The sequence below is a fragment of the Carlito syrichta genome, unplaced genomic scaffold, assembly GCF_000164805.1.
Source record: "Carlito syrichta isolate Samal-C Ts95f unplaced genomic scaffold, Tarsius_syrichta-2.0.1 Scaffold312159, whole genome shotgun sequence".
NCBI classification, from domain to species: Eukaryota; Metazoa; Chordata; class Mammalia; order Primates; family Tarsiidae; genus Carlito; species Carlito syrichta.
Window position 1 is genome coordinate 371,653 of NW_007256255.1, and position 14,777 is coordinate 386,429.

General features: G+C 42.5%; 1 protein-coding gene across 4 annotated transcripts; it reads left to right on the forward strand.

The window, feature by feature from the left end:
- The first annotated feature begins 632 nt into the window (after positions 1 to 632).
- PRPF38B (pre-mRNA processing factor 38B) lies at positions 633 to 9,224 on the forward strand. Of its 4 annotated transcripts, XM_021718397.1 has the most exons (6): positions 633 to 672; positions 3,303 to 3,371; positions 3,673 to 3,824; positions 3,905 to 3,965; positions 5,980 to 6,203; positions 6,599 to 9,224. In XM_021718397.1, the coding sequence occupies exons 2-6, from the start codon at positions 3,360 to 3,362 to the stop codon at positions 7,455 to 7,457; spliced, it is 1,308 nt and encodes a 435-aa protein (XP_021574072.1). In that variant the 5' UTR covers positions 633 to 672; positions 3,303 to 3,359; the 3' UTR covers positions 7,458 to 9,224. The 4 variants fall into 4 exon arrangements, with proteins under 4 accessions (XP_021574072.1, XP_021574073.1, XP_021574074.1 ...); XM_021718398.1 differs by lacking the exon at positions 633 to 672 and having other exon boundaries at positions 3,292 to 3,381; XM_021718399.1 differs by lacking the exons at positions 633 to 672; positions 3,303 to 3,371; positions 3,673 to 3,824; positions 3,905 to 3,965 and adding an exon at positions 5,069 to 5,388.
- The last annotated feature ends 5,553 nt before the right edge of the window (positions 9,225 to 14,777 follow it).

Below are 14,777 nucleotides of genomic sequence, written 5' to 3' on the forward strand. Positions count from 1 at the left end.
GAAGTGAGCACGGGGTGGGGGGGGCGCTGCGGCCTGGAGTCTCAGGGAGGGGTCTGACTGGGGCCGCCCTCCCGTTTCCTTTGCAGATTTTCAGGGCCGGGAGAGCCCGCCACTGTTGATCTCTTTTCCTCCCCCCACCTCCTGCCTACCCCCGGGGGGAGTAGGGCTAGGGGGTGGGGGAGAGGAGAGGGAGTCACGGAAGCCTCTCCAGTCTCCAGCGCCAAAATGATTCCCTTTGACGAGGATCCCCTCGGCGCCAACTTGTTGGTGCTTCTCCCGCCCACCCCGGGCCAGGGCGAGTAGCGACTTCAGTGTCGGCCGCGTGTTGTTGGTACTCACGGTCGGATCCAGACAGGGAGGTGGCCAGTGCGTGTGTGCCGGGCGGGCCGGGAGGGCCGCGGGGGGAGAGCTGCCAGGGCAGAAGGTGTACAGCAGGCCTGGAAAGTCTCCCAGCAGGAAGTCAGGAGCGAGAGGTCTCAGCCACCTGTGCGTTGGGCTTCTTCCGACTTATCTGGGCCCTGGGCTTCTGCGGCAGGGTCGGTGCTGGCTTGGCTGCGCTGGGGAGCTCACCTGGCGCCGCCTCACTGCACTCTTGTCTCAGTTCTTGTTTCGTTAGCAGGATTGACTCAGTCTTGCAGCGAGGCTCGGAGCAGCCCAGGGTCGCAGGTAGAGGTATGCACTATTAATCATGCTCAATCGCCATAAATGCATTTCCCTGGTTAAATGAACGGCTAGTTAGATTTTTTTTTTTTGGGCCATTGCTTTTGGTCTTTTCCTCACCAATCAGACAGCTTTTTTCCACTTCCTAGCAAGTTATGTAGCTTAAAAAATACCTTCCAGGCCTCCAAAGCTTAATTTATATTTTAAAGAATGTTAATAGTAATAAAGAAATAGCTTTAGTAGCCTTTAAATATTTTATCTAGAGCATCTGGTATATAATCCATTTTGTCTATATTGACTCTTAAAAATTTGACAGACCACAAAGTCGCTGGAACATGTGTAGAGATGTTAACCAAAGGACATTATCTTTTATTTGTTTTGCCCACTTTTTCTCCCCAATTAAGTGATTAGGGTATCGAAGGATTTTTAGATATTAGTTGCTTTCATAGAAAACATCTCGAGGAATACAGTTCAACTTTGGGTATATAAAGTACACAAATTAATTCGGTATCCTCTTTCAAGAGTCTATAGTAGATCTAATTATAATTTTATGAATGACTTGTTTAGCTTTTTAAAAAGGTAAGACCTTTTCAGCATGGATACTGTATGGTGAATAATATTTAATCCTTAGCTTTACTTATTCTTCAAACTTTAAAGAGTTGAAAATTGGGTTCCTGCTCTTTTTCAGGCAGGTTCTATTTTATAACACAGGCAAAGTGTTAATGTAATAGGAAAGGCTCATTTTCAAGTTTTAAATGTAGTGCTTCGAGACAATGTAAGATTCTACCAGGAATTATTGCAAAATTCAGTTAAAAAACTAACAACCCAGGTTTTCTTATCAAGACATTTGGGTCATGTACTCATTGAGATATGTAGGGTTCCAGCTTTGTGATTCCCTTCTGTATTGCATCCACCCTTTACTTTGTCTAGCCTTTAAGGAATTAAAACATCTTTACAACAAGCTGGGGGGAGGAAAGGAAACAGTAAAGCTGCAAAATAGTGCAGTGCTTGCATTGATACGCATGCTTTTCTGTCTAAAGTCATTTTTCAGAACTATAAAAATGTTACCATGTGTAGGTGGAAATATAGTTTTAGAAATACACAGAATGAAAGAACAGGATTTTTTTGTTTGTTTTAAGAAACAAATGTGGGTCTTTCCAAAAGAACTTCTTGGGTTCTATTTTAGAGCTTTTTTTTTTTTTTTTTTTTTTTTTTTTTGAGTTGGAGTCTCACTCTTGTCACCTAGGCTGGAGTGCAGTGGCCACCGCAGCCTCAACCTGCTGTGCTCAGGCGGTTCTTCCACCTCAGCCTTCCAAGTAACTGGAACTACAGGTGTGCACTACCACGCCCAACTTAATTTTTCATTTACTGTAGAGATGAGGTCTTGCCAAGTTGCCCAGGGTGGTCTTGAACTCCTAGGTTCAGGCAGTCTTCCCGCCTCTGCCTCCCAAAATGCTGGGATTACAGGAATGAGCCACTGCACCCAGCCAAGCTTCATATTTAAAAAATATATTTTTTTAGATAAGGAATGGTTTGTGTAGGATGCTCCCCTTAGCAAAGATGATACTGTTTATCATCTTTGATGATACTTAGTATATATTAATGATTATTCACACTTCGTGTTTGATACATTTTATATTCTGGGACAAAATTGGATTGGTTCAGATAATTAGGCCGAAGATGAATTACAAAATGACCTCTAAGTGTGGCCTTTGTAATTTCATCCTTTTTTTTTCTTCGAGTTGGAGTCTCACTCTGTTGCCCAGGCTGGAGTGCAGTGGCATGCTCACAGCTACTGCAGGCTGGACCTGCTGGGCTCAGGTGATCCTTCTGCCTCAGCCTTTCAAGTAGCTGGAATTGCAGGCGCCACCACACCCAGCTAATTTTTTATTTATTGTGGAGATGAGTTCTCACCAAGTTGCCCAGGCTAGTCTCGAACCCACACAGTCCTCTCACCTCGGCCTCCCAAAGTGCTAGGATTATAGGTGTGAACCACCATGCCCAGCTGTAATTTCATCTTTAATCAGAAATAAACCTAATCCTGATTGGAAAATGTACAAATAAAAAGGTCTGTAATTTTGCATCGAAAGTAACTTGTTACTGTTTCAGCACATTTTTTCGAGTCATTTCCCTTTATTTTATAGCACTGATTTTAAATTGCTGTAACATTGAACTATTGAGAGTATTTTAAAGTTTTTTCAAATTAATGCTTAAAATTCATTTCATTAGTATTTTTTGCCTTAAGTTGGAGACTTAAGTTTATTTTTAAATGAAATTACTTTGAAGCAACTCATAGTAAGTTACAGAGTTGAAATATTGTGAGATATTTTTTGCAAGCGAGACTGGAAATTTGCCGATCCCCCATATATACCAGCTTTTTATAAAGTTAGTTAGGTGGGATTCTCTTCTGTAAAGCTACTGAGGTTTTTCTTAAACCCTAGTAGCTTTATGGTGCTCTTGAAATGTCTAAGCAGTTTTTCCAACGATGATTTACGTATTTGATGTCAGTAAGCATAATATATACCTAATGCCAGAATAATTTTGGAAGAGCTGCTCTGTTCTGGGCTTGGGTTTACTTTAAGCAGATATTTAAACACATTCAAAGCATGCGTGTTTGTTGTGTTCCTCTTTTCTATTTTCAGGTCACGCATGTCGAGCCATGGGAGAAAGGAAGCAGGAAAACAGCGGGCCAGACAGGGATGTGCGGAGGGGTAAGTAGAAGTACGTGCACTTTTCAGTTTTTCTGTGTCTGGTAACTAAGCTTGTATTTAGAAAACTAAAGGACTGTCAGTAACACACCTAGATGACAACTTGTTGGCAGATCTTAAGCATTTGTTTAAAAGACTAAATTCAAATGTCCAGTGAATAGGGTTAGCAAAAGTGTTCTCGTTTTATTGTACTCCATTTTTATTCTGGATAATGGCTTGTCATTAATACTTAATGGGATTCATCAGTTGGTGTTAAGTGTCTGTTAATTATTTTACTGCTTTTTCTTAACTATTTCTCCTGAAGGTTCGAGGTGTTGGAACTGGAGGAATTGTTTCTACAGCTTTTTGCCTGTTATACAAATTGTTTACTCTGAAGTTAACTCGAAAGCAAGTGATGGGTCTTATAACACACACAGACTCTCCCTATATTAGAGCACTTGGATTTATGTATATAAGGTGTGTATGCATTTATTTAAATTTCTAATACGTATCTCATTTTAATTCACATAAGTTTAATAAGTCTTTTACAATTCTAGATATACACAACCTCCTACAGATCTTTGGGACTGGTTCGAATCCTTCCTTGATGATGAAGAGGTATGTCAACAAGGGTAATAATTTGTTTTCTTCTGATTGCTCTCATGTTTTTAATATCTTTTATTTATTGGAGGTTAAACGCCCTCCAGAATTTTCTGTAAGTTTATTTCAGTCAAATGATTTTGGAATTACTGTCCTTTTACTAAGACTTAGTGGCTTTTATATATTTTAGGATACATTTCTGTAGTTTTATTTTCTTGTTTTTAAATTATTTACATGTGTTTGTAACTACTGGAAATTTTTCTTTTCCTGCTTATGTTCTGTGTCTTGTTTTGAGCCTGAATTGTACAATTGATAGTGACTTTTAAGATGGGTGTGCTCAGGATCGAGGTGATGAAAGACATGCACGTAGAATACTAATTGTAGCTCTTTTTTTTTCTTCTGAATCTTTCAGTTCTTTGTGGTCTAACTTCTTCCAAATATTAATAGTCCCACTTGCATAGAAGTACAGAATTGAAGAACTGGGTGGTACTTAAATAGGCTAAGAATTTGGATGACTTGTTTGAGGTGACAACTATCTTAATTCTCGCATTCTGGTTCCTGGCGCACTATTCCCACAAACAAAGCCCTTAAGCTGCAAGTTGAGTATCCCTAATCTGAAATTCAAAATGTTTTAAAATTCAAAATTTAGTTACTTCGGGAAACTTTATTAAATTAGATTTAAATCATATATATTAATTTGCTTACATAGTGAAGTCCAGTGTCTCAAAGTGTACCCAATAATGAGCTGTATTGTCCCTATATCTACCTCCACGGCTACTTTATATTTTCAGATTGACAAAGCAGACTTTGATTGCTGTATTTCAGTAGTCTGTTTTAAAAGTTCTTTCAAAGAATTTGTTGAATTAAAGGATGGTTCTGATGGAAATCTCTTGTGTTTTTGTTATTATGTGCACACCTGGAAAATTTCTCAGTCATTTAGTTATGGAGAATTTTTAAATTTTTCTTTACCTTTTTTTGTCTGTTTATTGAGCTGTTTAATAACTCAGAAGAAATAAACATATTTAAAAATCACAATTTCTAAAGTTTTTTTCTCTTTAGATGAGTTTTTCAGACTGAAGCACCTCTCCCCTCTGTCTTTAAAAAAAGCATGTCCCTCTTTGTAACTGGTGTTGTATTAGCTTTGTTTCTGAATGCCTCTATTTTATCTGTTTTTTATTGTGTTTGCAAGCCTGAGGTGCTCTATTTAAGCTAACTTATTGTTTTCTTCCTTAGATATCTGCAGCGATTATATATGGAAATACTGTATATCTGAACACTTAAATGTGTGTGAGTGCAAGCAGTTTTACCTATAGCTCTTGTTTTCCTGTTTAGATAACAAATCTCACTTTCCTTGTGTGCTTGCACTATAGGTTTGGGACTGACAATAGCTGACTAACATGTCCTGAGCTGTGAGAGGGCATAGCAAGAAGGCCTTCATGCGGTAATGACCCTTTTCAGAGACAATGGTCATCATGGATTATGCGTTTCCAATTATTTGTTCATTTATTTATTTTCTACATAACTCTAAATCAGAAACCTCACTGCTTCATGGCAGTTGGTTTGCTATTGCTTCCAGTTTTATTAGGGCTTCATTTTATATTAGAGCTGTTAAAAAGATAACTTTTAGATAGCAATTGTCTACAGCAATTCATATGTAGTTAGGTTACAGTGCTAGGTATGATGTGTGCAGATATGTCCACAGCAATAAATACATAATAGGTATGTGGATGTCAGCTTAAGTCAGTTGTTCCATGTAGTTTAGAAATGTCAGAGGCCTTTTTATACTCTTAACTGAGTGAGATCGGTTCCCTCAGTGCCCATGAGGCTGCAGGGTTTGTTCTCGCCTGCATGCACACACTAAGCCCAAGTATTTCTCTGTATCATTTATTACTAGATTAGGATACAAAAATTAAAATTTTTGTTAGCTTTTTTTTTTGTACTTGAGATTCCAAAGATGGTAATATTTTTATAGTATTCTTCTATATATTGAAGTCTGTTTTTGACGGCTAGGATATCTTTTGTGTTTCTGTAGGACCTAGATGTGAAGGCTGGTGGAGGCTGTGTGATGACCATTGGAGAAATGCTCCGGTCTTTTCTCACTAAACTGGAATGGTTTTCTACCTTGTTTCCAAGAATTCCAGTTCCAGTTCAAAAGAATATTGATCAACAGATTAAGACTCGACCTAGAAAAATCAAGAAAGATGGAAAGGAAGGTGTTGAGGAAATAGACAGACACATTGAACGCAGACGTTCAAGGTAATGTCACTATTGAATTGTGCTTTTTTTTATTGATTTATTTTTACATGTCACTGACTTGAAGCTCGGGGTTATGCTTATTTTTGAAATATGTTTCATACAGAGTTAAAGGTTCTAAAAAATCATTGGCAAGTTCTTAGGTATTTGTTTTTACTCTTTATTGTATGTTAGTGTGTCGTTTTTACTATTTTCCTTTTCAGGCATTGTCTACAAAATTGTGCATCTATAAATGAGAGCAATTGAATTTTTTTGCTTTAATTATTCTTGACATGTCCTTAAGCTGAGACCTGAATAAATAATGGTGATGAAAGTTTTGCTGTGAAAAAAGATAAAAGTTTTTACGATATATTTTGTTCATTGAAATTTTCTTCTTCCTTTTTCTGCTGCTTCCTTAGGTCTCCAAGGAGATCACTGAGTCCTCGGAGGTCCCCCAGAAGGTCAAGAAGTAGAAGTCATCACCGGGAGGGCCATGGGTCTTCTAGTTTTGACAGAGAATTGGAAAGAGAAAAGGAACGCCAGCGACTAGAGCGCGAAGCCAAAGAAAGGGAGAAAGAAAGGCGGAGGTCCCGAAGTCTCGATCGGGGCGTAGAGCGCAGGCGTAGCAGGAGCAGGGAAAGGCACAGGACTCGCAGTCGAAGTCGCGACAGGAAAGGGGATAGAAGGGACAGGGATCGGGAAAGAGAGAAAGAGAACGAGAGAGGTCGAAGGCGAGATCGGGACTATGATAAGGAAAGAGGGAATGACAGAGAGAAGGAGAGGGACCGGTCAAGGGAAAGGTCCAAGGAGCAGAGAGGCAGGGGAGAGGTGGAGGAGAAGAAGCATAAGGAGGACAAGGAGGATAGGCGGCACAGAGATGACAAGAAGGAGTCCAAGAAGGAGAAGAAGCACAGCAGGAGTAGAAGCAGAGAGAGGAAGCACAGGAGCAGGAGTAGAAGCAGAAACGCAGGGAAGCGCAGCCGCAGCAGGAGCAGAGAGAGATCGAGCAAGCACAAGGGCGAGAGCAAAGAAAAGGCAAGCAAACGGAGCCGAAGCGGCAGTCAAGGAAGAACTGACAGTGCTGAAAAGGCCAAAAAGCGGGAACACAGCCCCAGCAGAGAGAAGTCCAGAAAGCGCAGTGGGAGTAAAGAACGTTCCCACAGGCGCGATCACAGTGATGGTAAGGACCAGTCAGACAAACATGATCGCCGGAGGAGCCAAAGTCCAGAGCGAGAAAGCCAAGAAAAACAACATAAAAACAAAGATGAGACTGTGTGAACATTTTTGTAAAAGTGGATCACATTGAATCCTATCCATGTTTGATTAAATCTGCTTTTCTTTCCGAGTTGAGATTGTGCAGTAGTTCCGCACTCCTCGAGCTCCCTGTAGGCTGCATTTCATTTCCTCTTTTGTGTAGGGAAGTGCCTTTGTAATCCCATTGATGCATTGATGTTTTCACCCAGTTGTTGAGTTTGATACATGATGCACAGATTGTTCTTGCATTCTTATTGTTGTTTTTGAGATGTACAGTCTGTACATATGTCCTGAAAATGTTTTAATTCCTTTGGCATGGTTGCCATGTTGGTTAAATTTGTATAAGGCAATAAACTGCCACTAATTCTATTTTTGTTTTGTAGGTGTGGGATTAGGGTTTGTGTACTGAAGTTAGCATGGCTGTGCTTTTCGTAATAGAATGCTGAAGACTTTGAGAATGGATCTTGGGTGTCTCTTACAGGAGAATTACGTGCTGTCGATGTACATGAGGGCAGCAGTTGCAGGATTAACATTCGTGTCCACTGTATATTATCTTGGAAGGCTCTTGTTCACATGTTCTACTCAGTATTCTCCACAGTTACCTTTAGAGAGAATTTAGTTTGTGGTGCAGAGGTTTAAATTAGGCTGTGATTTGGTCAAAAAGTCCTTTTAGCATTCTACCTCAAAGGGACACTGTTAGTATGCCTAAAATTTGTCCACTAGCTTTTTTATTTGAAAAACAACACATGACGTGTAATCTTGTTTTTCTTGAATTCTTCCTCAGATTTTAAAGTACTATATTAAAGAAGAAAATGTGTAAAGCCTAGCGCCGTTGCAGACCCCTGGACTAACGTGTAATTGGGAGAGGGTGGAGCGGCTGAGCAGAGAATCGGATTTAAGCCTCAAGCTTCCAAAGCCTTTTTATAAATGGAAAAATACTTACATTCTGGAACAGCTTGATATAGTGTCCTTTTTTTAAAATTCAGAACTTTTTTTATTGATAATGGAGATCGCTGTTTAAGTTTTTAAATTTAATCTAGAACAGAGAAGTATTAAAAGTAATGCTATGCTGCATTATTTAAGACTATCAGCCAATTAATTGATGTTCTTATGACTGTATTCTGATTACAGAGAACCATCATGAGTGTGGAATAAATACTGGATTAAATCCTTTATCCTGGGTGTTGGCTTTTCCCCCATTGGTTAACATTTTTTTAAAGTATTTTAATTGTAGAAATTGATAAGATGTCAGTAGCATCATGCTTTGTGTAGAGGGCTATCTTAGTGCCCAGGTGACAAGTGAATTTTGTACACTGGAATTGGATATGTGTGCTAATCAATAATCCTTACTAGAATTCTTAATAATGGCAGTTCCCTTTGTCAGTGAATGTTCTATGTGTCACTAGGGTGATCTGATTGAATCATTTGTTCCACATCAAAGGCTTTTCCACTTGGACTGTTGGTTTCATTTAAAATTTGGACTCGAAGGAAATTTTATAGGATAACTCATCCAATTCTTTTCAGAACAGAAAATAGACACCCAGAGTGATATGTTTCGTTAGTGCTAGGGCTAGAGAGTGGTCTGACAGCATAGTGATCTTCCTGGCTTACACATTGACATGTGTTTTCTCTCACTGGTTGTATTGGCCAGCTGACAGTGACACAGCCACCTTGCAAAGGGAAAATGGAGCTACGAGTGCACCTACGAGAGTCCTCCATCTGTAGGCCTCACATTTGTACCCACCTCATTGCAGAAAAATCTCATTAAATGAAGGAGTTCCTCTATGAAAATGGCATGCTTTTTGTTGTTGTTAGTAGAAGATTCAATTACCTTTTAATTATCAAGTGAATTAGCACTGCAGCCACCTGGAAGTTAACAAAAACTTGCATAATCAAAACCAGTAGACTCATCCTGCATCTAGAGTGTGTTTTTCAAACATACCTAAATTATGGTGCTACTCCATTGGATATAGTTCCACTTGGTTAATTCTGGCCAGGCATGGTGGTTCACACCTATAATTCCAGCACTTTGGGAGGTCGAGGCAAGGATTGCCTGAGCCCAGGGGTCCAAAACCAGCCTGGGCAACTTGGTGAGGCCTTATCTCTACAATAAATCAAGAGATAGCTGGCCTTAGTGCTATGTGCTTGTAGACCCAACTACTTAGAAGGCTGAGGTGGAAGGATCGCCTGAGCCCAGCAAGTCGAGGCTGTGGTGGCCATGAGCGTATCACTGCACTCCAGTCTGGGTGACAGAGTGAGACTCCAACTACAAAAAGTTAATTCCGTGATATATTTTATTTTTATTTAACTTTTTAATTTTTTTTTTTTTTTTTTGAGTTGGAGTCTCACTCTATCACCTTGACCTGCTGCGCTCCGACGAGCCTTCCACCTCAACCTTCCGAGTAGCCGGAATTACAGGCGTGTGCTACCACGCCCAGCTGATTTTTTGATTTATTGTAGAGATGAGTTCTCGCCAAGTTGCCCAGGCGGGTCTCGAACCCGCGGGCTCAGGCAATCCACTCACCTCAGCCTCCCAAGGCGTGGGATTACAGGCAGAGCCACCGAGCCCGGCTCAGTGATATATTTTAGATAAAATGGAGAATTTCCAGTAGAGGTAAAAGTACTATCACAAGATGCATTTGATTTCTTAATATTTTTAATGTAGGTTTGCTTTTTGGGAAGATTTTAGTAGATGTAAATAATTCTGGTTAATGCCAAATAGATGCATGATTATTAGGACAGTAGCTTTCTAAGAGGCTGGGAGAGCAAGGGGCTATGAAACATCTCAGGGTCATTACTTACATGAGAAATCTTGAAAAGCCTTTCATTGAGCCTGGTTAGTAGCAAGCAGCTTCCCTCCAGTGTTTGTGCTCAACTTAGTGAAATGATTTCACCTTTCTGCGTGTCAATACCTTTGCCTTTGTTTTTCTCATGTTAACTTGCAGTTCTATCCATGGGCTACTATATCACCTAGCCTGTGAGCATTTTAATATAAATTGTCCATGTTAATGCTGCCCAGTTTATAATCTCTAACTCTGGCTTCGTTTCTCAGCTCCTAAGACAATGATTCTTGCCCTTTGAGTTCTGGGCCCATTTTGGGGAATCTGATGAAAGCTATGGTTTTGTCTAGAAAATAAAAGTACCCTGAAATTTGTGTGCAGTTTCAAACAACTCTAGGACTGTTTGGTTTACTTACTGATTTTCTTTTTTTTTTTGAGTTGGAGTCTCACTCTGTTGCCCAGACTGGAGTGCAGTGGCCGCTTGCGGCCACCGCAGCCTCGACCTGCTGGGCTCCGGCGATCCTTCCACCTCAGCCTTCCAAGTAGCTGGAACTACAGGCACACGCTACCACACCCAGCTAATTTTTTGATTTATTGTAGAGATGAGGTCTTGCCAAGTTGCCCAAGCGGGTCTCGAACCCACGGGTTCAGGCAATCCATTCGCCTCAGCCTCCCAAAGCGCTGGGATTACCGGCTGAGCCACCGAGCCCAGCTACTTACTGAATTTTTTAAAGCTGTGACTAGGTGTATACTATTTGGGAATGAATAGTATCGTATAGTAAACTAAGTTCCTGAGAGTTTCTCAAAGTCAGTAGCTGTTTTGGTTTTGTTTACTTAAAAGGTGAGGCCAGGCACAGTGGCTCACACCTGTAATCCCAGCACTTTGGGAGGCTAAGGTGGGAGAATTGCTTGAGCCCCAGAATTTGAGATCAGCCTAGGCAGCATAACAAAACTCCATCTCTACAAAAATAAGCTGGGCATGATGGTGCGCATCTGTAGTTCCAGCTACTCGGGAGGCTGAGGTGGAAGAATCCCCTGAGCCCAGAAGGTTGAGGTTGCAGTGAGCCGTGACTGTGCCACTGCACTCCAGCCTGGGCAACAGAATGAGACCCCGATTCAAAAATGAGAAATGGGTGACCCCCTTCGGTCCCCTCCCACTGTGGGAGCTTTTCGGTCCGCTTAATAAATCCTGCTTTCTAAAAAAAAGTGAAAGAAATTTGGAGGGAAATGATGATATTCACTTAATTCTCTTCCCTAAAAGTTGTTCTTTATGAGCAGAACGTTTTTGGTTTATGGAGATGAAGACCCAACACTGGCACGTTTATACATTTTGAGGCTTTCAATAACACTGACCAGTTGGCCGATTCTTGCTGGTAATACCAGCCGACTGATGGGCGTTCATTGGTTCTGGTCTTAATTTTTTTTTTTTTTTTTTTTGAGTTAGAGTCTCACTCTGTCGCCCATACTGGAGTGCAGTGCCACTGCAGCCTCGACCTGCTAGGCTCCGGTGATCCTTCCGCCTCAGCCTTCCGAGTAGCTGGAATTACATCTGTTCTTAATTTGTCATCTTGTAAATGCTGAATTCAGCAGCCTTGAATGATTAACTCAAGTGTGGGACATCTTAAGTGGAACTGATTTTGGGGGGGAAGGGAATAACTTCTTGATAATGTCAGTCTTTTTTGAAATTCCTCCTCCATCGTTTCATCCCATAAAGATCCCACGGCACTTGGTAAAACCTCTGAAATGGCATTTATTTTCCGATTATTGTCTATTAGCAGTTATTGTTGGAAACATGACAGCATGAATACAGTCAACTGAAAAATGTTAGCATCATGGCTGACTTACAATCCATGATTGCATTTCTCTGAACAGTAATAGTCAAATTCTATGATTACATAACCATGATCCTCCTGTGTTACACAGGTATGTTTTCAGGTGTGTGCAGGTGGAAGATGCTTTTTCAGCCTACTGAAATAAGTGATACTTCTTTTTAATTTTATTTGTTTACTTATTTGAGCTGAAGTCTCACTCTGTCACTCAGGCTGGAGTGCAGCAGCACAGCCACCACAGCCTCGACCTGCTGGGCTCGAGTGATCCTTCTGCCTCAGCCTTCCAAGTAGCTGGAACCACAGGCATGTGCCACCACACCTGGCTACGTTTTTTTATTTATTTATTGTGGAGATGAGGTTTCACTAAGTTCCCCAGGCTGGTCTCGAACTCGTGGGCACAGGCAATCCTCTCACCTTGACCTCCCAAAGTGGTGGGATTATAGGTGTGAGTTGCCACACCCAGCCTCAAAGTGATACTTTTTTTTTGAGTTGGCGTCTCACTCTGTCACCCCTGCTGGGCTCTTGCAATCCTTCCACCTCAGCCTTGCTAGTAACCAGAACTACAGGCACACGCTACCATGCCCAGCTAATGTTTTTTTTTTTTTTAAATGTAAAGATGAGGTCTTGCCAAGTTGCCCAGGGCAGTCTGTTCCTCCCAAAGTGCTGGGATTATAGGCTGAGCCACTGAGCCTGGCCTAAAGTGATACTTCTTAACAGGGGATCTCAAAACATTTCACAGGCATGCAAGCCAGGAGGGCTGTCACAAGGATTGCAAGAACTGCAAGGAAGTCCTCACATGAGTACCTCATCTGCATGTCCCTGAGGCTCACCCACTCTCAGTTGGCTTTCCATGTCAGTTTTTGCTCTGGCCATCTTGGATCTGAATTTTCCTCCTTCTTGGGTCAGTACAAACTCCTATTAGCCTCGATGCCCTAACATCCCCCAAAAACACGATCGAATGTCTGCTGGGCAAATGTAAGAGGCGTCCCTTGTCCTCTCTCCTCTTACTGAGACATTTGGAAGTAGGTGGTGTCCTGGCGGTGCGCAGTACCCATAGAGGGAGTCTCAGATGCCGACCCATCCACCCTGTCCTGGTACTGACTCAGTAAATGTTTCCTGAACAAGGGTTCCATGTCTGAGCCTTTGTTCTGGGCAGTGAGTCACACTGAACCTTGTGCCAGTGATTTGTTACCAATTTATTAGCTCCAAGTCCACCTTTTATTGCTCTGCTTTTTAATTTTAAATTTTTTATTTTAAAGATGTGGGGTACAATTCAGGGTTAGGTATACAAATGTTCATTTTGCAGGTACGCTTGTTGATGAGGTGTGCCCTCCCCCCCCCCCCCAGCAGTGCTTTTTGACACTGGACCTGGGCCTTTTATTTTTTTCCGTCAGACTCTCATTCATGCCCAGGCTGGAGTGCAGTGGCAGGACCATGGTTTACCGCAGCCTCAACCTGTTGGATTCAGGCGATCCTTCTGCCTCAGCCTCCCAAGTAGCTGGGACTACAATCGTCCATCACCAGGCCTGGCTAATTTTTTTTTTTTTTTAGAAATAGGATCTCCTAGACTCAAGTGATCCTCCCGCCTCGGCCTCCCAAAGTGCTGGGATGGCAGGTATGAGCCACTGCGCCAACCTGAGCTGGACCTTTTAACCACTTTGCCGACTGGCACACGGAGGGAGTTATGGGAGCACAGAGCTTCTCTCCCCGCATCTGGGGTGTTTTCTTTTTCCTCTTCCACATTGTGTCGGGGCGGGCCCGTGGCATGGGGGACACCCAGTGACACTCAGCCCTAACATGCTTCAGTGGCCTCGAGGGAATTGAGGGAGGGCCCAGCAGCTTCCCCCCGCCCACCTCCCAGCCAGTGTAGCTGGTGCTCCAGCAGGCAACATCCCAGGGGCTTCCCAGCGGGGGTGTCCTAGCTGGTGGAGATGACACCCTCTGATCTCCAGCTCCAACCTCCAGTGTCTCAGCAGACAGGGCCACAGCTGCACCCTCTCCCACAGGTCTGTGTCAGGGAATGGATAGGGTGAGGGTGGATGGATGGAGGGGCAGGGGCGCGGCACCGCCGGAGCTGGTGTGCGGGAGGTGCACGCTGGTTAGCAGAGGTTCGAGTAATGCAAAGATTCGCAACACCCAAAGAAGTGAAAGAAGAAAAGATTGATTTAAGAAAGGTTCACTTCCCACAGACAGGAAGCGGGCCTCCACTCTAGATGAGTGTGGCGCCGTAGCCCCCCAAGCCCTGGCTTAAATCAGGTAGACGTGACTGCTGTGACTTCCTTGTTGACCACTTGGGGGTGTCTTGGAGACCCTGAAGGGGTCCTGGTCACCAGGCACTGAATATGCAATGGATCGATACCGGCCATGCTTCAGGAGTCTGTGTTTCTGGAAAGACAAAGTCAGCAAAGTTAATCTTTACCTAGCATGTATTTCTCCCAGACATAGCCTCTACTTTCTCATCATTGTGTCAGGGTTTAAGAACAAGATTAAAAAAACAGCTTCCCGTTCTCAGTCTGTCCTTTCAGTCTGGACGTCAGTCTCCCAAGGGCATTTCTTCCCCAGGTGCTCTCTCCCTGGGTCCTTGTGCAGCCCTGGAGGAAGGGCTCTCCACAGCCCCTACCCTGCGCCTGCGTTCTCTTTACCCCCAGTGCTTAGTCCCTTGTCGCGGGTTAATCATTCTTTTTTTTTTTTGAGTTGGAGTCCCACTCTGTCGCCCAGACTGGAGTGCAGTGGCC

Bases quoted from the DNA above. Each gene is read 5' to 3' on its own strand.
- PRPF38B (XM_021718397.1), top strand. The intron at 3,825-3,904 runs GTGTGTATGCAT...TTACAATTCTAG, and splicing joins CTTGGATTTATGTATATAAG to ATATACACAACCTCCTACAG. The intron at 6,204-6,598 runs GTAATGTCACTA...CTGCTTCCTTAG, and splicing joins ATTGAACGCAGACGTTCAAG to GTCTCCAAGGAGATCACTGA.